The sequence below is a fragment of the Camelus dromedarius genome, chromosome 28 (assembly GCF_036321535.1).
Source record: "Camelus dromedarius isolate mCamDro1 chromosome 28, mCamDro1.pat, whole genome shotgun sequence".
NCBI classification, from domain to species: domain Eukaryota; kingdom Metazoa; phylum Chordata; class Mammalia; order Artiodactyla; family Camelidae; genus Camelus; species Camelus dromedarius.
In genome coordinates, this window is record NC_087463.1 from 14,014,346 (window position 1) to 14,039,156 (window position 24,811).

A 24,811-nucleotide genomic window follows, 5' to 3' on the forward strand; every position below is an offset into this window, starting at 1 on the left:
ATGTTTCCTACAGCAAGTCTCTAAATCCAGTGTTTAGCTGCATCTTATACCTCAAATTATTTGATTAGAAAAACAGATTGGATAGGACATAAGAAGTTTTTTTTCTTATAAGCAGAAGGTATCCTGTTTCTGAAAGACCCCTTTCCACAAATGATAGAGACCACAAAAGTGAGATAACTTGCCGGCTGTCACATTCAGTGATGTAATATTTAGAATATATACTCGGGCCTTTGACAAACATGTGGAAAACGCCCTGTAACACTTGAGTGGCTGCAGCTGTCATCTCATTTTTTCTGGATTAAGTTTGGTCAAGAAAGAAGCTGCCTCATTTTCTAGTTGTCATTTGCCCAGGAAGTAAAAGCAAATTGTAATGAGGGAATCACAGCAGGAGAACCTCCTAACAAATGAGAGGCATATATTGACTGGCAGCCAGCATGCCATTTCAGTGATAAATGTATTTTTATACACTGCTGTTCAAGGTCATTCACTGTTGTCCTTGAGTGTGCAGCCATCAAAAATCATCCAGTTCACATTCTAAGCAGTACTAATAATCAGTGAAAAGATGCCTTACTTAAAAAAAAAATCAGTCATTAATTTTATACAGCATTTAGATAAATTAAACATCTTTACATTTTTACTACAGTTTTATCTTACCATTGTCAAAAATTGAAATAAAAGAAATCAAGGAAAACATAAATTCATGAGATGGTGAGGTGTATTTGTATAGATTTATCACAGTGTTCACAGAAGCCAAACTTGAATATGGACAAATCTCAGTAATGTTCTTTGTTTTATGGCTCTTCAGTTTTCAAAAAAATCTAAAGAGCTTAGAATCTAAGAATTCCAAAGCACACCTATTTTCACTTAAACACTTCTACCATTTGTTTGAAATAGATTTTATATTAAAAATACTGAAAAGCACATTTTGCTTTTATATCTGCCCAAATCCAAAGAAAATATTTTCACTTTTTTTTTTAAGGGGGGGACTTTTATTTATTTTTTCGAGGTTTTTTTTTTTTTTAATGGAGGTACTGGGGATTGAACCCAGGACCTCGTATGTGCTAAGCTTGTGTTCTACCACTGAGCTATACCCCTACCCTCTTCTTTAGTAACTTTTTGAGCATGTTAGTCACTTCAATAAGTAGTCTGAAATTATTTGGGAGAAAATAACTGAGTCATTCCTCATTTTTTATTCAGAACTGAACCACACTTATCTAAATAAAAAATGACCAAAACCACGTTGTTATCCAGTTTTTTAATCTCCATATATAGCACAAGGTATAGATATGAATCTAATATTAAATACCTGCATTTTAAAAGTTAAATTATATACAAAATGTAATGGTTTGGATCTCACAATGTCTTTCAGTAAATATTTTAAAAAATATTATTGTTGGGTTTAAAAGCCCCTCTCACAGGTTGTGTTCATAGTTAGTACATATTTGTTGAAAATCCCAAGGCCCTTCATGGGCTTTCTTCAACCTAATTCTCCATCCACTTATCCCTTGTGCCATAAATCCTAATCATTATGAAGGTCTTTTAGTTTTTCTATCAAGGTATCCTCTCCCTCTCCTGTGATTATCTTACACCCTCTACGTGGAACACTCTTTCAGTCTCGATAGGTCCCTCTTCACCCCAACATACACAGGCACAAACATACACACACTCACACTACACCCTCACCGCCACCATCACTACCACATCACCTAATCACTCATCGTCATAGCCCAGAAGATCTCCGAGTTTTCCTACTGTAAGCCCATAACTTAATTTCTACCTGAAGAAATTAAGATGATTAACCTGAGGGGCCCGTGAATGAGTGTGAACTTTGGGTGAGTCCAGTGTCTAGGGGTTCCAGGCAGGTAATCGCATACTCTTCTCTGACATCCCACATATACTACTGCTGGCCTGGTAACACATAGCTATGCCCCCCATAGATTTAAAGCTGTCAGAACTTACAAGTTTCTGGTGTCCACAGTGGATAATTAGGTTCCTAGCTTCTGACTCAGACCTTGAAATGCTTTTTCCCGTAGCAACTGTCATAAACAGTGCTCAGGAAATTCAGCTGGCACTATAAATTCTGAAACATTAAGAATTCTATAGGCTTTTAGAAGCTGGCCTAGAAATCTGCTATTTGTGGCATTGTTTCTATAGATAAATGTGTTCAGAGTTCCAAAGAACTGAATTCCAAACAGGCATTAGAACCTCTTATTTGATGACTGCCTTTGTGGAAATCCTGCAGCAGTTTGCGTGTGAATGTGTCTCTGGCGTATGATCATAAAAAAAAAAAAATGACCAGATTGCACCTGGAATAACAGAGAATGACAGTCTGTGTTGAATCTACAGAACTACAAATAGAATGATTTATTATTTCTTATATTTTAACGTAAAATTAATTATCAAGAATTTAAAAACAAAAAAGTTCTTACAATATTGATCTCTTCTCACCTTGAGTGTAACATTTATCTTTCTGTGAGCACTGACTTTGGGCTCTGACTTTTTCATATGTAAAACAGGAAGTATGAGTCAGATTTCTCATTAAATTTTAAACTTTCCAAAGATCGAGAAATGGTATTTTTTGTTCTGTTTTAACTCAGACCTTGAGTGTGAAGGTTTGCGGTGCTGTTAAAAGAGTGCTCTTAGGCTGACTGGCTGTTTGCTTTGTAGTTTAAGTTCTTTGTGAAACCAGTTCTAAACTCTGACTCCTGAATAATCAGAAATTTTAAATCCGTGGTTTATAGTGTCATGGCAGGCAGCCTTAATCTATAGCACTATATCTATATATTAATCTCAATTGACTGTTAAATGAAAATGTTTACCATAAAATTGTTATCATAAAATTACAAAATTTTTTTTTCGTCCATAGTATTTCCTTTTGAAAAAACCCTCCCCTTTAAAAGAACAAACCTGCCTTTTATTGTTTTTTTTTAATTTGTTTGTTTATTTTGGGTGGGAGGGGTAATTAGGTTTATTTATTTATTCTTTTAATGGAGGTACTGGGGGTTGAACCCAGGACCTTGTGCATGCTAGGCATGCACTCTACCTCTGAGCTATACCCTCCCTCTCTTGTTTTATAGAAATGGTTAGTGAGTCTCTATTTAATTTCCAAGCTATACAAACAACTAAGTACGTGTTATATAATGTTTCTTTGTTAAATAATATTTCATTCTTTTTTAAAGCAGAAGCAAATTTAGGGGAGCATGCACTTACCATATGATGCACAATTTTAATTTTAACATGTCAAGTGATCTGACAACTAGAAGTCTCATATCTGAACAGATATTTTTATTAAAAATATAGACTAGTGTAGAGGAATACCAGATTGTCTATACTAGAAAAAAGCTGATAAACTTTATGATTTCAAAGACAAGTAATAGAAAGTCTGGAAGGATGTATGCCAAATGCTTCATGGTGGTTCTTCTGAGGCATGGGATTTGATTAGTAAGAGTAGTTGGTAGGGTTTCCAGTTTTATTATGGGTACTTCAAAAAAAAAAGTGGTGGGATTTTTTTTTTAATTGAACTGTAGTTGATTTGCAATGTTGTTTTAGTTTCTGGCGTACAGCATAGTGATTCAATTATATATATTCTTTTTCATTGTAGGTAAAAAGTGGTGGAATTAGAGATAATTTTTAGTTTCCTTTATTGTGTTATTCTCTTTTTAAAAAAAAAACCCTCCAAAATAAACATGCTTCTGTTAAAAATCATTTTTACTAATGCAAAGCTCATATATATAATCTAGTAAGTCTTTAGAAATGTGTCAAAACTGCCCTATTTACATGCTTATTCCTAAAAGGGAAATACAATATTAAATGGAAGGCTTTTGCTTGAATTTTACATGCTTTTGCTCAAACGTGAATAAAATTAGTGTGTATAAGTGTGCATTAAGTATGCTTTTAATAGTATCTGTTGTAAGGCATAGAATGTTGAAATAACATTCTATGTGTGTCTTAAAATAAGACACGCTTCTGTGGGTTACATACATGATAGCAATTATAAGCAGATTACTAACAAAACGCATTCTGAGTTATAAACAAAAAGCTTCAAAGGATCCATGTTTGCTTGGGAAGAATATGAATTAAAACATCAAAGCAGTTGTTGTCCCTTAAGGACTGTATTTATTTGGATAGCTCGTCAGAGTTGGACAGTGCAACAGGTGGGCTGGTGTTACTGATTGTCACCTTGCGTTACCAAAACATTTTTTCATTGACAAATATTAATTGCTTATTAAGTGCTAAAGAGCTTGATGGTCCAAATATTGAATTTTATAATGAATTGGCCTTTTAGTTTGGCTTATCATTAGGCAGTATGATTGCATTGAAGATGCCAAGGTTCAAGCCAGCCTATCTCCCACTCTAGGAATATCAGATAGATTCTCCTGTAGAGTTTAATCTCAGCCGGAGGATATTTAATTCATTTTCTTTACACATAAATGAATTCTCTTGGACCAAACTATAAGGAATGCTTGTTTAAATATGCATTGTATGACTCTAGCTAGTAGTAAATTATCCACTGTATCTTACATTGATTCTAGTTTATGAATCTAGAGAATCGTTGAAATTTCTATCAGAACAAAACTGGTGACTGTGATCATTAATATGAGTCTTTATAAATCACTAACTTGGTTAAAATATTTCTCTTTTCACTTTTGAAAAGGATCTGTATATCAAAGTGAGCAACCAGATATGTGTGTGTGTAAGTGTATACACACACGTATGAAGACATCCAAGTTCCATTTTAACTCCTTTTCGTGGTCTTTTAATAGTATATCTTTTTTGTCTTTTTAATAGTTATATTCAGAGAAGTCTTAACTATATTATATAAGGATCTTTCTAAAATATCAAAATTTGTGGATAACTGATGAAATGTAAGCAAAGTTAAAATGAGAGAAATTAGATCTTCTGTTTTGTCCGTGGATCAGTATTGGTCATTTAGAATTAGAAGTTCAGTTCTAACTCAAATACATGCGTTTGATGCTAGTAGTTTGGATTTTTACTAGATTATTTCCTGATCTGAGTTAAATAATTACTACTCGATAAAGGGTTATTATTTAAAAGATAGAATATTATCAAGCTTTAAAGTAATTTTGTTAGATATTAACTGCAGTGACCCATCACAAAATTCTCTACCTGAGAAGTGACTTGTACACTGGGGACAACTTTGAAATCTTTTACTTAAAAAGATTAGCTAAAAACTGAGATCTCAAGCCTTCAGTTTGTGAACTAGACCAGCCCTTTCTTTTCTGCCCGCCCGTTACACTGGTAGCGTCCTCTGTCGTTCCAACCACGTCCTTTTGGTCTTTTTGCTCTCCCTGCTCCTCATGGGTTATCTCGACCCCTTACACGCAGTCAATTAATGGATATTCATGGCGAGACTGCTGTGCACCAGAAACAGTGCTGAGTGCAGGATCTGCGCCTTCAGCATCTGTGTGCTAGTAACTCCCAGATCTGTCTCTCCTTCCATAAGTCTTTTCCTGAGCTCCAGATTTTTCTTTCTGATTTCCTGACATATTTCTAACTACCTACGTAGGTCTTCCACCTTAATATCTACATGTCCCAAACGAAGCTCGTCATTTCCCCCATGACTTCCCACCGACAGCCCCCACCCGCCACCTGCCTCCCTCACAAAAAGCACTTCTTTTCTCTTGTGCTTCCCTGTCCAGGAAACAGCATCACCACTTGCCCAGTTTGACCTCTCCTTTCCTGCCCATATCCAGTTCCTCATTTAGCTCCTAATTTATCTACTATATGTGCCTCCCAACTGTTCTTTTTTTCTAAGTTCTCTTCTCTCTCTGCTGGAATTTTCCTAAAACTGACCTGATCTGCCAGTCTCCATTTAAAAACTTAAAAGAAAGAAAAAAAAAAAGACTCCCTATGGGGTTTGGGACTATGAACGAAGTTCCAATGTCTTAGCACAACAAAAAGGCAGTTGATAGACTGACCACAGCTCCCTTTTGACCTCATTCCCAAACCCGTCCATCCCTGTCTCCCTTCGTTCCATTCCGGGCACCCCCAGTGGCAGAGGGACCCAGGAGTGCTTGCTGTCTCCTGGACTCCTCACCCCCAACCACACTGTCACATGCCTGCCTGCCTCATCTGTCTGCTGGGATCTAGGCCTTCCACGTCTTGTCCTTCAGGCCAACTCCTCCTTTAAAGCTCGACTGGAATATCACCTTCTCTCTGCACCTTGTTCTGACATCTCCTACCCTGGACAGAAATTGCGGCTTGTCCATCTGTGTTTCCATGGCACCTTACACACATTTCTGTTATGCCATTTATTACATGACACACTAGTGGCTCACTGTCCACCTCTCTCCTCGCCACTAGGTTCACTGGCAGGGAAATTGCCTCACTTTTCTACTGATACCTAACACGGGGCCTGGAACATAATAAGCTCTCAATAAACATTTTAAAGTACATTTCTCCTAAAAATATTGAATCCCACGAGGTAGGGAAGATGGGTATTATCCTTATTTTACAAATAAGCAAAGTGTGTCTCAGAAAAGTTTACCTTTCATAAAATCAGCGAGGGCAAATTTTAAACCACTAGATAAATGTGGGGTAGTCTCAGAATAAGTCTGGACTGACAGGTAACATCAGTGTTACTTCACCGTAGTATTGCTGCGGAATATTTTCAAATGCAACTACTGTCTGAAAAAAAATTCTGTATATATTATTGTATTGTTTTATTACTATTTTAACATTGAAAATATTGACTATTACAGCAACTATAGGAGCTTGATTTTATATTTTTCTAATTTGGACTTTCTTGACTTGACAGAAAAAATAGACCTTGCAATGTAGGTCAGTATTAATTAGGTCATGTTCCAGACTAATTTGATTTTCTGTATTAATAAGTTGAAGAAGCATAATAAAACCACACATCAAAGTATAAAATTCCTGAATCTGTATTGTCTATTAGTGTATATACTCTATCATTCTCCAGAATAAATACAAGCCAAAAGATACAGTGATGTACTGGTTAATACATGTATGAGTTTTAGAAATTTATGTAATGCTTTTGTTTTCTTTAACCCTTTCAAATCATCTCTCTTTTTGGAATGGTAAAAGCATTAAATCCTTTTGAAATGTGAATTTGAAAAATATAAATTCCATATTCATGCAATCTGCATAAGACAAGTTTGTGTCACCAGACTCTATACTGGGGGGAAGAGAGGGGAGAAGGCACATGTGTGGAGGCCCTGTCCTGCTGCTCTAGCCAAAAACCATCTGCGAAGTCACCCTTAAACCGTCAGAACCCCCGAAAGTGCTGAGGTCTGTCTTGGTGGGCGTTTCCTTAGGAAAGTGATTGCTCCCCTCCATCGGTTAATGTGGACGCGTGTCTGCTGAAGGCTGCTGTGTAAGGGCTGCGATGTTTTGAGAGGGTTCAGAGATAAGGCAGTCCATGTCCTAAGGAGCTCCAAGTGGAAGCAACTGGGATTTGCTTTTGTGGCACAGTATTACCTTTAACAATATTTTCTCCTGTCTTCTTTGAAAAATTATATAACCATTTTATATTAGTCCAATTTCTCAGGAATCCTTTGAATATTTAACAACAGAATTTTCATAATCTGAGAACATAGAAGCAAAACTTTGTTCCCTTTAAGACTTCTAGCGTATGTTTGAATAGCTTTATAATACAAATATGATTAAAAATATTTAGCTTTGGGTCTGGGATCTATACAAAACACTTGCATATTCTTAAAAGCAATAGAAAGTTATACTTTAATAAATGTTTTGTAATTATTTCATACCAGCAATGTGAATAGTTGATAACGTCAATCAATAAACTTAATAAAACTTAATAAAAAGGACAGTGAATAAATTAATAGTTGATAATTTATTCACTGTCCTTTTTATTTAAAACTGAAGCATATTTATCTAAATCATATTAGCATTCAGTGTTTGAGTATCCATGAATAATCTTTAAATATGACTCTGTTTTAAAATGTTGAATTATATGAAAAATGTTAGGTTGGAATTATGTCTTTAGATTATTTTTCTTCTGTTATCATTATTGAGCTTAAGAGTTTCACACACAATACAAACATACTGCTGTCATTTAATTAGCCAAAAATTGGTGGTAATCATGTTACAGAATAATTGGAAGTTTGTGACGTTTGGGATTTTTAGCAAACGTAATTTTCAAAGTATGATCCTATACAACTGATCATTTCAGCATGCAGATAAAGGACGTATCAGTTATTATCATTTAATTGGGTATATTATAGTTACTTCATCCTGAAAATGTTTGGTCTGCTAAAGCAGAAGAGGGGCGCGTGTGTGTGTGTGCGTGTGTGTGTGCGTGTGTGTACAGGTGCACGCATGTGGTCAGCTCCTGATTATCTGTAGCAAGAAAATGAGGAAGAAGGACCTAGACATAAATAGGTGAGATTTACGGAAAATGTATTCTTTCAACCTGAAAACATTCCTCCATTAAATAAAGGGAATAAGCTCCTAAAACCAGTACACTTTTTTAAAGAGAGATTGCTCATATGATGGCTACAACATTTTAAGACTGGAAACCAACTATGGACCTAAGTGATTATTCTCTTATTTATTCACTTGTAGATCTTCCTTTTTAAATTCAGTTTTGGTCATTTATTATTGACATTAGTGAAAACATGAGCCTCAATATCATAAAAATCTGAAATTCTCACTAACACCTGTATTCCAATAGTGACACAGTCTTGAGCATTTCTGTTGATTGTTACTATCCCTGGGTAAGTGTATTATGCACATGCATGTTGGTTATAATCCTCCCCAGAAGAAATTTTCAAAAACTATTACTCCTGGCTTAAGGATTACCAATATGTAGATATCAAAAACTCCTTTAATTCTTCAGTGTCAGTCAGTTTATCCCCAAATGACATTTAAGTAACTTTCAGTAACTAGAAATGTGCAGCTGTTTTTAGGGAATAAAGTCTGTTGACTTGAGGCATTGTATCTTATAAGAAGACTTAAGATAGCAGACTTTATTATACGTATCCTGAAATCTATTTTCCATTAAGATGTTAAGATGATACCAAATCTATTTGTCTTTTGCCCTGAACGTATATTCTTCTCAGTTAGATAGTGATAGAAAATAACTCAATTCATTGAATAGTTCTGTTGAATACTCCTTGGATCGGAAAATGCCACAATGGGTTGACTCTATAATATAGAGTTGGCATAATGTGAATAAAAAGCATTTCCTTGACTCTCCATCAAGAAAAGAAATTATGGAGATAAACAACCCATTTTCAGCCCTCAGATCTCTGTTCAAAATCATTGTCAGTCCGCCAAAGGGCAGCATCTCAGCCTGTGTGCTTACACTATAGGAGGTGGTCCAGCCAGTCAGAGAAGCTGGGCTCCCTTTGGTGCTAGAGACCTTTAGGAGTGCATTTACTGTCTACTCCCATTTTGATCAGTACTTTTAGTTTCTATATTTTGTGTCCCAAGAGAGAAAGAGCTGGGCCCCTAATTTTATGATGGTTCTTTCCTCAAGAAGTGCTTGTTTATGGTGCCTGTGGGTAGATGTTGCCTCTGTGGGGGCACAGACGAGCTTCTGGGAGGGGGAAAACCTTCAGGCACCCAGGGCTGGGAAGAAAGACTGCTGATGAGAAGGATGGGGCCACCACCCTCCTCTGGCCTCGGTGTCTGGAGGAGCCAGCCAGGCCATCCACCTCCTTCCCAGCCAGTTACGAGGATGGAGCAGCTTCTGACCTTTAAAGCTCTGTTTAAGGTCAAGGAAGAGTCTTCCTTCCTCTCCCACGGTTGTAGCGGGCTCGGAGTGAATAAATGCCCCTGGGAGACTGGGCATCCTCAGAGCCAGGCAGGGCCAACTGTCATTCCACCATCCTCACAGGTGGACCAGGACAGTACCAGGGTGTGAAGGGAGATTGGACCATCCCAGAGCGGCCTTCCCTGTGTGTGGAAGCCACCTCCAGACCACCTGGGCTTAGGAGTTCTGTAAGTGCCCCTGTATTGAGGACAACGGGGCACAGCTCACTATAGCTTTAACCTTCCAGCCTGCAGCGCCCAGCCCCCCATCACCATGACCTGGCCCCAGATCCTTGTTACTTGGCGTGGGAAAGTCATTTTGGAGTGTTGGTGTAGAACCTACATAGTGCCAGCTCTATAAACTCAAGTGTGTGGGAATGAAGACTGGCAGTTTATAGTTTTCACAGTTCATAGTTTTATTTTACCTGATATTCTGTGAGGCAACAGATTCTGGAGCCAGATTGCCTAGCTTCTAATTCAATCAAGCTACTCCACCTTCCTGGGCCTCCGTTTCCTCATCTGTAAAGTAAATGGGATTCTTATGTCATAGAGTTGCTATGTTAGGATTAAGAAGTTTATGTTAAAGTGCTTACAGGAGTACCTGGCATGCAAGATGTGCTGCAAAATTTCTTCTTCTTACCCTTCTCGGATTCCCTAGAGTGCCCAGCAGCGGAATGCACACTTCTATACCTTTAGCATGTAGTTGTAAAATTTGAATGATGACAAAGCTGCTTTGTAGTCAACCTTTGATGGAGCTAACTTTTTATTTTAAGTTAAAGTACAGAGTTTTTTGATTCACTTTTATCAGTGACCACAGTGTGAGACAGAAACTATGCACTTGTAAGCGCCCAAGCGATGTGAGAAGTGTTGAGAACTGGCGAACCGGAGAAGTAGACGGAAAAAACAGACTACGATCAATGGGCAAGCGTTAAATGGGAGTACATTTTTAACTGAAAATAAGCAGCCAGGATGCAGAATTACTGCCAATAACTTCTTCTGCAAGTGTATTAGCAGAGGATTGAGAGCGGGGACTGGCAGTCTGTGTTTTTGTCAGTGGAGGCCTCTCAGGCATTTCATCACAGCCAAGGCCGTCCCCTGGACCCAGGTGTGCACACCCCGGTCTCCTAGAGATGGCACACTGGGGAGCCTCTGAGTGTCTGCCATCTCCGTGCCGACATCTTTACCAGCCGTTACAGCCACGGGTGCGGTTTTCTGATAAAATAAGCATAGTGCTGGCTCCTGCACGGCGTTATGAGAAACTGTGATAACATCCAGTTGCCTATTCCAGTCCTCAGTCCGGTTTGGAATCCCAACTTTCGAGACATGGTTGATTAAGGTGCCCTTTAAGATACCATCCAACTCTAAGACGCCATGATTTGAAAGCTTGGAGCGAGTTTAAGGAAAAGCCACAGAAATGATTTTAAAAGTCAGAAGGTGAGACCTGAAAGGAAAGGTTATAATCACCGAAAAAAATTGTTTTAAATCTCAAAAATAAAAAACAAGGGAAAAAGGCGCAAGCTGCTCTAACAGCCTTCAGTTCTGTAAGAGGTTATCCTGCTAGGGCTGATGACCGGCTCTGCTCCATCTCTGCTGAGGCTGGAACGAGAGGAAGTAGACGTACACTGCAGCATTTTAGATATAGATTTGAGAAAAGGAAAAATTTCCTGACAGCACACATTGTTAAACACAGAAAAGGTCCTCGCAGGAGGTTCTGGAATCTTCTCTAGAGATATTTGAAAACAGAATGGATTTTCATCTGACCTGCTTTAAGGCAGCCCTGTCCACATACAGAAAAGAATAGGTGACCTTTCAGTGTTCTTGGCAACGTCACGTGGCCTTCAGATCCCACACACAGAAAGCCTGCAGACGGCTTAGTTCATAGCGGGAATTAGGTTTTACTTGAGCCTTCTAATCAGCCATAGATGAGATCTTATTTTTTTTTTTTATGTGTTATCATCTGCCTAAATTATTTGTTTCCTTGAGCAAGCGAACCTTAAATATATAAAGCAATTTTCACAAATTGGTTGCTTCAGAGAAAAGAAAGGGGGAGTTTTTGGTTTTTTTTTTTTTCTTGAACGTAATTAATTCTTAACTTTTCAGCTCTTTTGAAATGGCTCTATTCTGATGCGTCTCTCCCTTGCCTAACAAACAGAGCTGTCAGTCAGAGTGATGTCTTTGTCTTCTCTCCGCCATGAGCAGTTACCCCCCTGCCAGCCAGCCATGAAATCCCTGGCCAGTAGTGGGATGTCAGGAGGGCATGCAAATCAGACCCTGGACCCCCTTCCTTATCCGCCCTTTTCTGACTTTGGCTGCAGTCAGTGAGAGATGGTAGGTGCTGCAGGGACAGAGGAGAGCGCGTCCTGGACCGCACGTAGCATTGTTTGTCATCGCTGAGGGACCAGCACTAGGAAGATGTAGGGGTTTGGGGGTCTCTGCTGTTACCTATCCTTTTATTTCCGGGGCTCATCCTCACTTCCCTGAATATGTGGACTGTCTCCAGCCTGTTTTCCTGCCTTTGTACACAGGTGGACACTTCATTCAGGCTCTCGCTGAACTCAAGGCATCTGCCATGTTTCCACCTCTTGAAAGCGTGTCTGTTTTGTTAGCTGTTCTGGGGAGCATGCCTCGACCGAAAGCATGATTGTACTTTTGGATAAAAGTTCAGAGACCATGTGCAGCCAGCTGGGGACATGTTTCAGCTCAGCAGGCCTTTCAAGCACCCCTCAAATTGAAACTGCCTATCTTAATCCCAACCCAGCCCTGCTGCTCCCCAAAAAAGCCTGTGACCAAGGCAGCCGCCCTCCCTCTCGGGCCCCGCTGACCCTGGGGCTCTGAAGGGTCAGTGGCAGAGTCTTGCTGTTTTTCAGTTTAATAAATGTTACACAAAATACACGGGTCAGTGCTCTCTACATCTTTCCCTTGTGGTGGTATTGATGATAGCAAAATGTTACCGACTTTTGGAAATCTTTTCTTCTCAATTTATGTTCAAAGCAGGAAACTTTTTTTGGCTGGGTTTTTTCCCTCCCCTTTGAAAAAAGTGATGAGACCTGCAAATTAATTTAGAAGGTTCTCTTTGATCATGTCCAGTCTCTAAAGTATGTGCAGTAGAATCCTTTGTTTTGGTTTCAGTTCTCAAATGTGTCGTTTGGAAGCTGAATAGCAAGGAGTCCAGGTAGAGACAGACGTTTTAAAGTGAGTATCCTGGACGGGCTCTACCAGTGCTGAGCAAGTCATTTTAGAAATCCGTGTCTCTCCTTCTCTGTACAGCAGGGTTAATTATATTTCTTTGCAGAGCAGGTTGAAAGTGCGTGTTAAAAACTGTTGGGCAAACGCAAGCATCACTCCTTATTAATCCTGCCCCTCGGCTCCTTTTCTTTCATAAGAAAAAGAGGGAGAATGTTTGACAATTCAACTCTCTGTCTCCTGCTACGGATAATTGCTTGATTTCTTTCATTGTTCATAGCACTGCTTGAATTAGATTAATTTCTTTCTATTCCATTTCTGTCTCTTCAAGGCAGCAATTTCTTTGACTAAACATACAGCAAGACCTCTGATACTCATCCGCATGTAAAAAGTAGACCAAACCTCCTTTTATTTCGAAACCCGTTGTTTTGGAAAATGTTCCTTCTAGTTCAGCGTTTAAGATCCCAAACCATGGGTTCGCCCCATCACAAAGCACTTACGAGTCCATGTGATCCCTGCACAGCTGCACCTCTAATGCCAGCCTAGAGGTTAAAGTCAGTTCAGGTGGTGCCTGCGCAGATCTTAGAGAAGTTCAGAGATTCTGAACAAAAGACAATGGCAACATTTCCATTACACTGAGGGCTGAAGCACCTCTTAGGCCGAGCTTGTAATGAACTCACCAGATGTACCAACCATTCAAAACAGTGAGCTTCCCTGAGCTGCCGTGAGTGGTACTTGCTTTTTTATAAGACAACAGGTCTCTCAGCTGACACTGCAGTCAGTGCTGTGGTTTTCCTCTGTGTCGCTTTAAAAGACAGCCTGTGGGGCACCTCGGAGTCTGGCACCGTGTGTGTGTGTGTGTGTGTGTGTGTGTGTGTGTGTCCCGCACGCGCTGGTCTAAAGTGTAGTCCCCCTTTGTTCAAAACAGACTTTAAAGAAACTAACACATTAAGCCCAGTATCTAACCTTGACAACAGCAACAATAAAGGAAAACAGGACAGTGATTAGTGAGATGAGGAGGAAATATTTATTACTAGACACAAAGAATGAGCATAAATGTAGCTCTCAGTTTCCTGGCAGGAAAGCAAACACGTGTGTGATTATGTAATTATTGTTGCATGATAGAAAAAAAAAGCAACAAAATTTATCTGGAAAGATAAACATTTTCCTGGCAGAAAATTCCAAGATGAACTTAACTCACAGGCTCTTCTATTAGAGACACTAGACAACATGATGATGAAAATCTTCAACTGGCACAGAAGTATTCAAGTGGATGTTTCAAATACTGACCTTCCATAAAGGATGAAGACATAATATGAAATATTTCATGAAGACTTTTCTGAAGGAGCCTGTGTGTCTGGTGTTCTGCCTTTACAACCAGGCCAACTTAGCCAGCATCACAGAGAAGTATGTTAAGAAGGCCACTGGGTTGGTACATCCTTTGGACCTGCTGGTTTACGGCCAACTCACTGCTGCATTGTTATTGTCTAAAGCACATTCTGGTTGCTGATTAAAGAGGGAAGCTAATCTGAAGGAGGCAGGCTTAATATTCTGTTTAGAGATTTAAGGGCCCAAACTCCAAGAGAAGGGATGGATCCAGCCACCGCTGCGTGGAGTTGGGCTCTGGGTTGAGGGGGAGGCTTGCAAGAAAGGCAAGCTTTTAGAGGAGCTTTTAGTCTGCTCACGCTTTCAGATGCATCCTCGGACCCCAGAGCATGGAAGAAACTATTTCAAATCAAATATTTTTAATGGACGGGCTACATTAAATGCCATGAGGGACCAGACAGGAAGTGAGGGAGCCAGACAGTGGGTGTAAGGTACACAGGCCCACTTGAGTCAGGGCTGGGACTGGGTGACACAGAGAGCAAGTGCCCCAGCCGAAGGGGACACCTCCGCTCAGCTGGCCCATGTGGCCACGTGTAAACAGAGGCCCGGGACTGCCAGAGCGTCCAGTTTTTCAGGGGAGGCTAGAAATCTTAATTTTAAATGATGTTTGATGAATTAGACTATGGGCTTAGAAAATATTTTTTTAAAACATTTTGCAGGCCAAACCCTATATATCTGTAATCTGGTTTCATATATGACTAGGGCGTTTTAAAAATTGTTTTTCATTTAATGGCATAGTTGAATAATTTATTTATATGATTGTTTACATTTGTCTGGTCATTTTTTTCAGCTTTCTTGAGACAATTGACAGATAACATTGTGTAAGTTTAAAGTATATGATGTGATGATTTGATACACTTATATATTGCAAAATGATTACCCCCATAGTGTTAGCTAGCACCTCCATCCCATCATATAACTACCATTCCTTTCTTGTGGTGAGAACATTTAAGATCTACTCTCTTAGCAACATTCAAGTATATACAGCTGGTCATCTTTAAATAAGGAGGAGGAACACAAATATTAACAGTATTTACTGAATTCTTATTATGTGCCATGCAGAGGGCTATATGTGTACAAACTCATTTAATCTTCACAGAGCTCTTTGAGGCAGGAATTATCAACATCATCATCATCACTGCTGCTTTACAGACACAGGTGTTCTGAGATTGAGGAACGTAAAGAACTTGCCTAGGTCCCACAGCAAGCAGTGGAAGTCAAGCAGGCAGTCTGGCTCAGAGCAGTGTTCTCTGCCAGCCCAGAGCCCAGTGCTATACGTGGATAACATTTTTTTCTGTGAGGGTTGAAAACAAGCATTATTTTGGATCCCACAATGTCTTGTCTAATGACAGGAAAGAATAAAACCCAAAAAGCGCTGAGGAACACGCTTGTACCCCCACCCCTCTCCCCGCTCTCCCGCCCTCATTGTCATCGCTCAGATGTGAGTTACGAGAAGAGTCTCACGGAAATTTACAGTATGTGTGGGGCTGAATCACGATGGGCTTGATGCTCCCACTGACTCAAAGCTTCACAATTCGTCATCAAAAAATAGCAGATGGTGTTGTCTTAGCTTAAGGGAACACGTTTCCCCATTCCTTCCTAGACCAAGGGAGGAGACCGACCTGCAGCTGTGAGCAGGCTGACTTTGGTTCGTGTCTTTAATAGATGAGTGTAGAGACATTAATACAATATTATGCTAATTTGCTTAGTATCCCAGTGTTTTCGGTAACCATTAATATCATTAAACTTGAGTGTAATTTTTTATCAGTAAAGATCTTTTATCAAAGACTGAGTCTGAAATACAACTTCCTTTTTTTTTAATTCATGGTTAAATCAATGATGGCCATTTGGCAGAGGCTCAAAATTATCCCTGTTAACTTGTTTTTAATAGCATTTGATTTATATGTGTGCTCAAACCTCCAGCACATGCATGTATGTATGTGTAGTAACTGCAGTCATATGCACTTAGACACAGTGTTATTGGTGGGAAATGAAGCATAAAACATGAAAAATGTGTAATTATTAAGAGGTTGAAATTACAGTTTTTAACTCCTTCCAGAACAGGGATGTTATATGATATAGCTTTGATTATTTTTCACTTTGAGTGAGCTAAGTTCCCGAACAAATTTGGTTTTTTACCTTCCTAAGTAATTGTCAAATGTCACCCCTCTAATGGACGTGAGTTAACATACTGGTTTGCCCATTCATATATGCTTTTCCTTTGGACTCATGCTGTCCTCCCAGCTAGGAGACAGGTAGACTCCTCAGAACAAGATCAAAGCCCCTGGAGATAGCAGTGGGAGGACTTTAGTTGCTTTTCCTCTTTTTCTAACCTAAATGTATAAATAAAGTGAAAAAAAAAAACCAGTTGTTAATATCCACATGACTCGTTCAACATGGAATGTATTCACATGTGCACGTGTAATAGTTCTATGGAACGCATGCAATGAGTGACTCTGAATTTTATTTTAGACCATCCACGGACACAAGGGACCAATCACTGCAGTGGCCTTTGCCCCGGATGGACGATATCTTGCCACCTACTCAAACACTGACAGCCACATTTCTTTCTGGCAGGTGAGTGCAGATGCTCCAGGGTCTTGACGTGTGTTGCATGATTGTATTGCATGATCTGCTTTTCCTCAGAGAGGCTCCCTGTTGAGCCCACCCACCAACCCTCCCTCCTGCCCTGTCTCCCTTCTTTCAACAAATACCAGCTATTTATTGCTTGTGGATGCTGTGCCAGCGGCCAGCACACAGTCTACTGAGAATGCAGTTAGAAAGCTAGAAAGAGGGGGTTCTGCTCTCACACAGCTGCCAGACTGAGGGAGACACAAGTAAATAAGCACTTACAATACAGGGGGAACCTGGGAGTGGGGTTGCAGGACGGCTTCACACGGGCAGCAACACCTGCACTGAGGCATGGTGATGCCAAGGATGGGCCAGGCATTAGGGGTAGGGAGGAGTGGGTGACTGGGGCAAGATAAGCAACAGCCTGGTGTGTGTGAGGGCCTGGCCTCAAAGGACTTGGTGGGGGACGGATGAGCACTGTACAGGCTGTTAATTTATACAAGGCTTTCAGACAGTGCCAGCAGGGCATAGGGGAAAAGGCAGCCTCATAGTAACGTGATGTCCCATTTATATTATCTCATTTTTGTTCGCATTCTGAATTTCCCACGTAATGCTCTTCATTCCCAAGCCATCAAAATGCTCAAAACTCTGAACATCATTGACTGGCAGTACCTGAGAATGCCTATGTTCAATTGTGATTAAAATGAGTATTCATTTGAGCAATGGATCTTTATAGTAGAACTTGTTTCATCCTCAGTGATTAATCTCCATCCCATCTTCTTTTTAATTACCTTTCTCCTGATAATTACAAAAAAATTAAACATTACCAACCCCCCCCAAGAAAAAACAAAAGTTTAATTTAAAATTTTGTTGTTACCTTTACCTTCCTAGAATGCAGGTATGTTTTATGAGATTCAGTTTATTGCTTTGAAAGTTAAAAAAAAAAAAGTTTCAACAAGACTTCAGCACAACTTGACAATGGTTTTTAAAAAGTCAACAGCTAATAAAATGCAAAACAGATACAATGAATTGCTTGATTAGCAACATGCTATTAAAGCATGACAACTTCGAAATCTGTCACAGGCTCTTCCTACTCGTCCTCTAATTTAGTTTTGATTTGAATTAAAGAGGATCCAGAAAGCAGCGTTGGATCTACCGCCTCTCTCCCCAAATGTGCTTTGCTGATTTATTTAGATACTGTATTGTTTAGGTCTAATGACGTATGGTCATACTTTTTTTATTATTCCAGTAAATGTACTGTAATATATTTTGAAAACTTAATGAAGTCTTATTAATACAGAGCCTTACAAAAGCTATCAGCTATTAAAATCTTTGCTGAGAAATGAGTGTTAATGAGAAATACTGGTTGGATAATTACTCAAGTGAGAACGGTAAAAGGTTTGTGTGCAGTATCACTTCCACTGAGAATAGCATTAAAACACTTCCTGTTTTGATGAATTACATCTGTATGTGTCTCTCTCTATGTGTTCAGGAAATAATCTTCTCAGAACTCGTTTTGTGAAGCATTATTTTTAAAGGGAAGGGAAACGCCAAAGTTGCCTTTTAGCTAGTTTACATATTCAGCTGCCGAATGATGTAATTTGGCAACCTTGGAAGCCCTTTGATTCTCCAACAGCAGATTCCTACTATGCGAATATTTCACTTCAGTGTATCCACTGATATTTGAGCCAGGAGGGTTTAGTAATGAGATACAACCATAATTCTCTCACCTAAATTTTACCACCACCCTCCAACAAATAAGTATCCTCTTTCAGAAATGCTTATTATGTTAGGTGGATATTGGTTTCATTTTTTTTTAATTTGTTCCATCATACAATAGAATCCTATTCAGCCATTTTAAAAGGATGCTGTAAATCCAGTCATTAACATAAAAAGATTACCCCCAACATTTTGTTCAGTGAAAAAAAGCAGATTGTGAAACTGCCTTTGCGATGAGCCTGTTTTTGTAAGATTCCCTAAACCCGCTTCTCCTTGTGTGTTTATATATTTGGAGGTCTGGAAAGAGATTTACCAAAGTGTTAGTGATTGTCTCTGGGAAGTGATATTTCAGGGGGTTTTTGCTTTCTATTTTGTCCTTCTCTTTATAATTTGAATTTTCTACAATGAGTATTTATTGATTTTGTAGTAAAGAAAAAAGTTAATGTGACCAAATGTCATAATTCCATGTAGTTTTCATTCATTCAAGGCTCAAATTGCCCTTACTTCAGCATAATTTGTAGCCAGTCTCTGGTCAAGGAAGTATTAATGTCGAATAACAAAATGGCTCATTGTTTTGGTGCGAGTTCTGTGGCAGAGCTTATTGGAAAAATTAATCCCCCCCGCTTAATTCAGATTCGTCTTTTGTTTGAAGACGTCATAGGAAGAGGATGGTCTGAGGAACAACAAATTATAGTTAACAGGAGGGACTTTAACTGTCCAACTGTGTTGTACTATCACAGTTATACACTGTGCAGAGCTCCACGTAGCCCTGTTCTGAGGCAGGAAGGCAGTTTGACTCCACCAAAGGCATGTAGCAATCATTTCAGGGATGGCTCAATTTGTAACGGGAATGCAGATATAATAATGGACTTTTTTAAAAAAAATCTTTCCATCTGTAGCATTCCTATAAGATATTCTCTCCTTGCCCCCATTAGCTTCCAACTCATTTCTTGGACGTGGCAAAATTTGAAGGAAGGAATTAAAAATAAGGAGGTGTCTGAGAGTATCAGATGTCCCTAGCACTTTGAGCCGCCAGCAGAAATCAAGCTTCATACACACTTTCATAGAAAATCCATAAAGAATGAAAAATACTTTGTCGTTATTTATCAACTGAGAAATTAGATTTAAAAAAAAAAAAACTTGGTATGCCTGTTGATGCCAGTTAATTTTAACCAGCAATTTTCTGGATCATTTGAATCTGCTCTGTTAGAGGTCTAAACTATTATGTACGATTACTCTTTGTGTAAGTGAGAGCTAGCAAATCAAGCTCACCATCATTATTTCTATTTAAACTATCTGAGAACCTCCAGAAGCAATAAGGCCCTGATTTTTATCTTTTATGGAGTTTTGGGGAAGAGGAGGGAAGGACACAAGGAAAGAGACTCTTTAGAGGATGACAGGTACTGCCTGGCTTTAAATGTTAACCAGACTTTAACAGAAAGAGTTAATGATAATCATACATTTGGTTTTAAAATGTGACCTCGTACACTAGTGATTTTTTTTCACCTCTGTGTTGTGTTCGGCACTATTATTAATGCAGGAAAATCAGTAACATTAGTCATCTTAAAAGGGTTATTACTCAAGATGATTTAAATTGTGAAAATGTCAGTGGAGCCTGCACGCGTCCTGCCAGAGATGCCGTGATTTACACCCCCTGACACCATCCTGCTGCCGAGAAGGGCCAGGAAAAGGAATGGCTTATACTTTGCACTGATCCCAATGCAGGGCGTGATATCAGCAATAACACACCTTAAATGTCCCAGGATTCGCCAAGGTTTCGTGTGTCGGCCATCTGTATACATCAGAGCACGGTCCGCACGCCTCACGCGAGTCCCTCGCATCATACACGTTCAGATGGAGGCGCTGCTGGAGAGGAGAATCAGAAATGAAACTTAGCGCGATGAAAGATACTTCCGAGACCTCTCTCCTGCTTTTCAGTGTGCTTTCCATGTGATTTCTAAGAGCACAAAAGATGCATATTGGGAAAGTGTTGTCATGTTTAGAATCTAAAGGATTCCTCAGGCTCGGTCGCTCAGAGGACAGCCCGTCTAGATACCTACCGGCCACCGAACGTTTAAAACACTATGACCTGAATGCTTGATTGTTCACAGGCCATAATTTCCATGTTATTTTCCATTTGTGTGAATGGATGAGGAGAACTTAAAATTCAAGTCAAATCCAGAAAAGCCACCCAAAAAGCAGAAATCACCAACTGATCAAATGTGCTGCCGATCTGGTATTAGATACTCTCTTTAGCGTGGCAGCCGCGCGGTGGGCCACAGATGCAGTGCTGAGGTGCAGTTGATTCTCGTGTTTTCCTGCAAGATAAACTCGAGCTTTCCAGAGACTGAATTTTTTAAATGCAGGCGAGGAGGGAAGGTATCTTAGGTGAAGATGGGAGGGGGGTAAGTTTTGAGCTTTAATCCATAACCTATCACTCTGTCTACTGCTTAACTTTGGTTCGTTTTCTCGAACTAATGCTGAGTCCCCACACTTGTCTTTGCGGACTTGTTCTTCAGGGGGTGCGGTGAGCCCTGTCATTAAAGAACAGAAAAGTCTGCGGTTTGACATACACAGTTTCCAAGTATTATTCGATTGAACCATTTTATTAAAAGATGCCATTTAGCTCCCTTCTTCAAGTTCCACCCACCAGGTTGTAAGCATTTACTGTAACAGCAGAAGAGCAATTTCAAATACACTGACAGGGGCCCTTTGGAGGTTAAGGATAAACTCTTAGATGAATGTGGATGAGCCTGATGGAGAGTGACCGGAAGTGTGTCTCCCTTGGACCCCTCTCCATGCTGGGGAAAGGGAAACTGTTGTCTAAGTGACACATGTGCCTCTCCCGTCCCTGTGTCCCTCCAGATGAACACCTCCCTGCTGGGGAGCATCGGCATGCTGAACTCTGCACCCCAGCTGCGCTGCATTAAGACCTACCAGGTGCCCCCCGTGCAGCCAGCCTCCCCAGGCTCCCACAACGCCCTCAGGCTGGCCCGGCTCATCTGGACTTCCAACCGCAACGTCATCCTCATGGCCCACGACGGCAAGGAGCACCGCTTCATGGTCTAGCGCTCGCGTCTGCGTCTCCGTTCTTCCCATGTGCTGAGCCGAGAGTCCTGTCCCCCCCCCCCCCCGCGCTCCGGACCGTTCCTCGGTGTCACCCGGGGGTGCTGCCAGGCCTGTGGCCCTCTGCATGGTCCTCGGGGGCAGACCCCTCCCGTGTCACCTACCGGCTGAGGCATGCACACATCACTCTGCAGGATGTGGCCATCCTGTCACCAGGTCGTTTCTCCCTCCTGCCGCAGAGGGAGGGGCAGGTCCCCGGAGCGCTCCCGTTGCTGGGTGCACCCGAGGCCCGAAAATCAATAACCACTGTGATTGCACTGCCGGCCCAGATCAGCTTTCTCCTCGCGCTCAGCCCCCCCGCCCCCCGACGTGCTGTTAGAACCTGGTCGTTCTGACGCTGGGTTTTGAGGTATCGTGGCGGTCCTCACTATGGATACTATTTTCCTTTGGATTTCTGAAAACATGCTCTTGTTTACCAGAAAGGTTGTGTGTTTACATGGGTTTTTTTCTTCTGGTGATTGCTAGGAAATCCAATTTCCTACAGTCTAGCCCCTACCTTCTTTAGTAACACCTAACCGGTTTGAAATCAATGAGGAAATACACACATACACACACATTTTCCTCTTGGAGAATGCAGTTTCCCAGACACCTGGCTTTCTAAATGCTCATATCCTGCTGAAGTGATAGTGTATTTAGTAGTTTAAAATAAAAACCATCCTACTCATGACCTAGTTAACAGAATTAGCCAGTCACTGTAACTAATCTCTTATAACAAAGAGCCAAGTTTGGAAGCATAGCATATCCCTGAAAAGGAGACCCTTGTGCCTAGGGCTACAGATCTCACCCCTTCCTTCCAGAAACGTCACAGACCTGCAGTTCCCGTATGTCAGCTATCACATGATAGTGACAGTTCTGCCTTCAGACTACTGCTAATCAGTGACAGGAGCATTTCTTTTAAACAAACGTCCTAGAAAAGTATTCATTATGGCACAAGCATTCAGGAGCATACATTTGTCCCTCAGCATCTACGGGGGATTGCTTCCAGGACCCCCGAGGACACCAAAATCCAAATCTGCTCAAGCCCCTTCTAGAAAATGGCCACGTGCACGGAGGGCTGACTGTATGTAAAAAGGTGGGAGCCCTCCATCAGTCTGGACAAATGGTGCAGTGAGGATGTTGACCACACTTCAGAGTAAGCTGGAGCCACGTCACTTTCTTCTGCTTATGTCAGACTGTGCTGGTTCCTGCTCATAGTAATGGGGAAAAAAAATCCATAAAATAGTATTTTGTATGAATTGCCCCTAACAAACCTTGATCTGTCAATAGTCGGGGATTTGTCTGGGTGGCTGTTGACTGGTTGGTTAATTGAGCAGAATGGCTTATTAAATACAAAAATAGAAGATGATTTATTAAATTCAGGGAAAATACATGAAGTTTCCAGAGGGACCAAAATTATAACGGGAGCATCTAATTAAAAAAAGCATAGATCGCCAGAGTTTATATAGTATACAAAAAAGTAGGATCGCAGTCCAGGAGCAAACACATCTGTGATTTTATTGAAACAGACTTTTAAAGAACATGTTACAAAATTAAGACCACTAGGACGTCTCCTTCATGTGGATATGAAGTATGTTATTTCTGTTGATGACAAACCCGTCCCATACCTCGGTTTTAGACTTTAGGTGTTCTTCAGAAGTGAAGGTTTGCCACATGCATGTACATTGTATTTATGAAGATTATATATGTAGTTTCCCAGGAAGAAACTAAGAGCTATGCAGTGTAGACGTGGTTTGTTTGGTGAGTGTGCTGACGTGTCCGACACAGATCGAGAAACCCAGGGTGAACAAGAGGCACTCTTGGCTTTTCCACTGGTTTCCCGAGTCTTCCGTACGAGTACCCAGCACACTTTCACTTTATGAACCTAAATGGGGATTAATTTATTCTAGACTACAAAGCCGCTTTGGAATGATGAAGTAAAAGTATACTTTAGAGATTTAAAAAAAAATGTTCAGTGCATCAGGAGAAAGGTGTGAGACTGGTGGGCAGGCCACTGGAAGCCTGGGTGGCACACCCCATGGAGATTGGACAGAAAACTGTGAGGGCCAGAGGAGCAAAACCCCTGGGTGGTGGGCGTAGGCCGGCCGGCCAGCCATCCTGGCCGCGCAGACAGCCCCTACACGATTGGCCAGTAGACTGTTGCAGTTGTGAACCAGTGGGGTGGATGATATTTGATGGGTAGACAGACATCTCTAACTGCTAAACTAACGTTTGCATTCTTGTTCGCACCAATCTCTCCTTGGCTCTTTTGACAACCACAGTTCCAAACTTCATTGCAGCTTAAGAGTTCTCAGCACTGAGGTAAACTTTGTAGTGTCATCCCAGCGTACTCTTTTAGTGTCTTACTGATTTTGTTGGCACTGTATTTGGACCTGTCCTTGTAAATGTAGAGACATGTGTGGCTTCACTGGTAATTTACAAGCAAAACGTGACTTGACATGACACGTGTATGAAAATGTAATGGCTGAACTCACTCTGTACAGTGTGTGAATTAAAACGTCTGCCTCACAAGACATTTCTTGATGACTCTACTTAATAGATTCTGTGTGTGCTGAATGTCCCCGTGTACATATGTGTGTTAAATAAAACTGAATTGTACTGAAGGTTGTTTTTCTCATTAAAAATATTGTTCACTCTTCTGAAACATTCTCAGTTGAAATCCATGTTTTGTCCCTCCCACCTCTGGTACCAAATTAAGCCTTCTATTTCTGTCTAATTATTCATTTCCCTGGAGAGCTAGCTTCAGGAAAGGCAAGCTTGTTCCCAAAAGACAAAAGTGGAGCAGTAGGGAAGTCACTCTCCCCCACTGCAGAAGTAAGAGACCCAAACCCTCCTACGAAGACTCAACAGCACCCTCTGTGGTTTGGGCAGGGGAACTGCATGCCTGTTGCTGTATCTCCGCCTTCTAAATTGCTAGTAAATAGACTGTTAATTGTACCAAATCATATCTTGTCAGAGTTGATGACACGGGTTGGCTGCCCCAGGGTGGGGGGGCTGAGCTGAGATCATTAAATCCATTTCACTTAATACTCAGTTTGGAGTTGAATTTGAATCCCTGAGGTAAACAGTA

The 24,811-nt window shown here is 40.6% G+C and overlaps 1 protein-coding gene across 5 annotated transcripts in view; it reads left to right on the top strand.

The window, feature by feature from the left end:
• The window catches only part of WDR7 (WD repeat domain 7), a 277,127-nt gene extending 252,742 nt beyond the window's left edge, over positions 1-24,385 (top strand). For 4 of the 5 annotated variants that reach the window (XM_010997206.3, XM_031441850.2, XM_031441851.2 and 1 more), the window contains 2 exons: positions 16,801-16,905; positions 21,484-24,385. In XM_010997206.3, coding sequence (XP_010995508.1) covers positions 16,801-16,905; positions 21,484-21,687 — 309 coding nt within the window. In that variant the 3' untranslated portion in view covers positions 21,688-24,385. The remainder of the gene's footprint in view (positions 1-16,800; positions 16,906-21,483) is intronic. The other variant, XM_031441852.2, reaches the window with a different exon arrangement.
• The last annotated feature ends 426 nt before the right edge of the window (positions 24,386-24,811 follow it).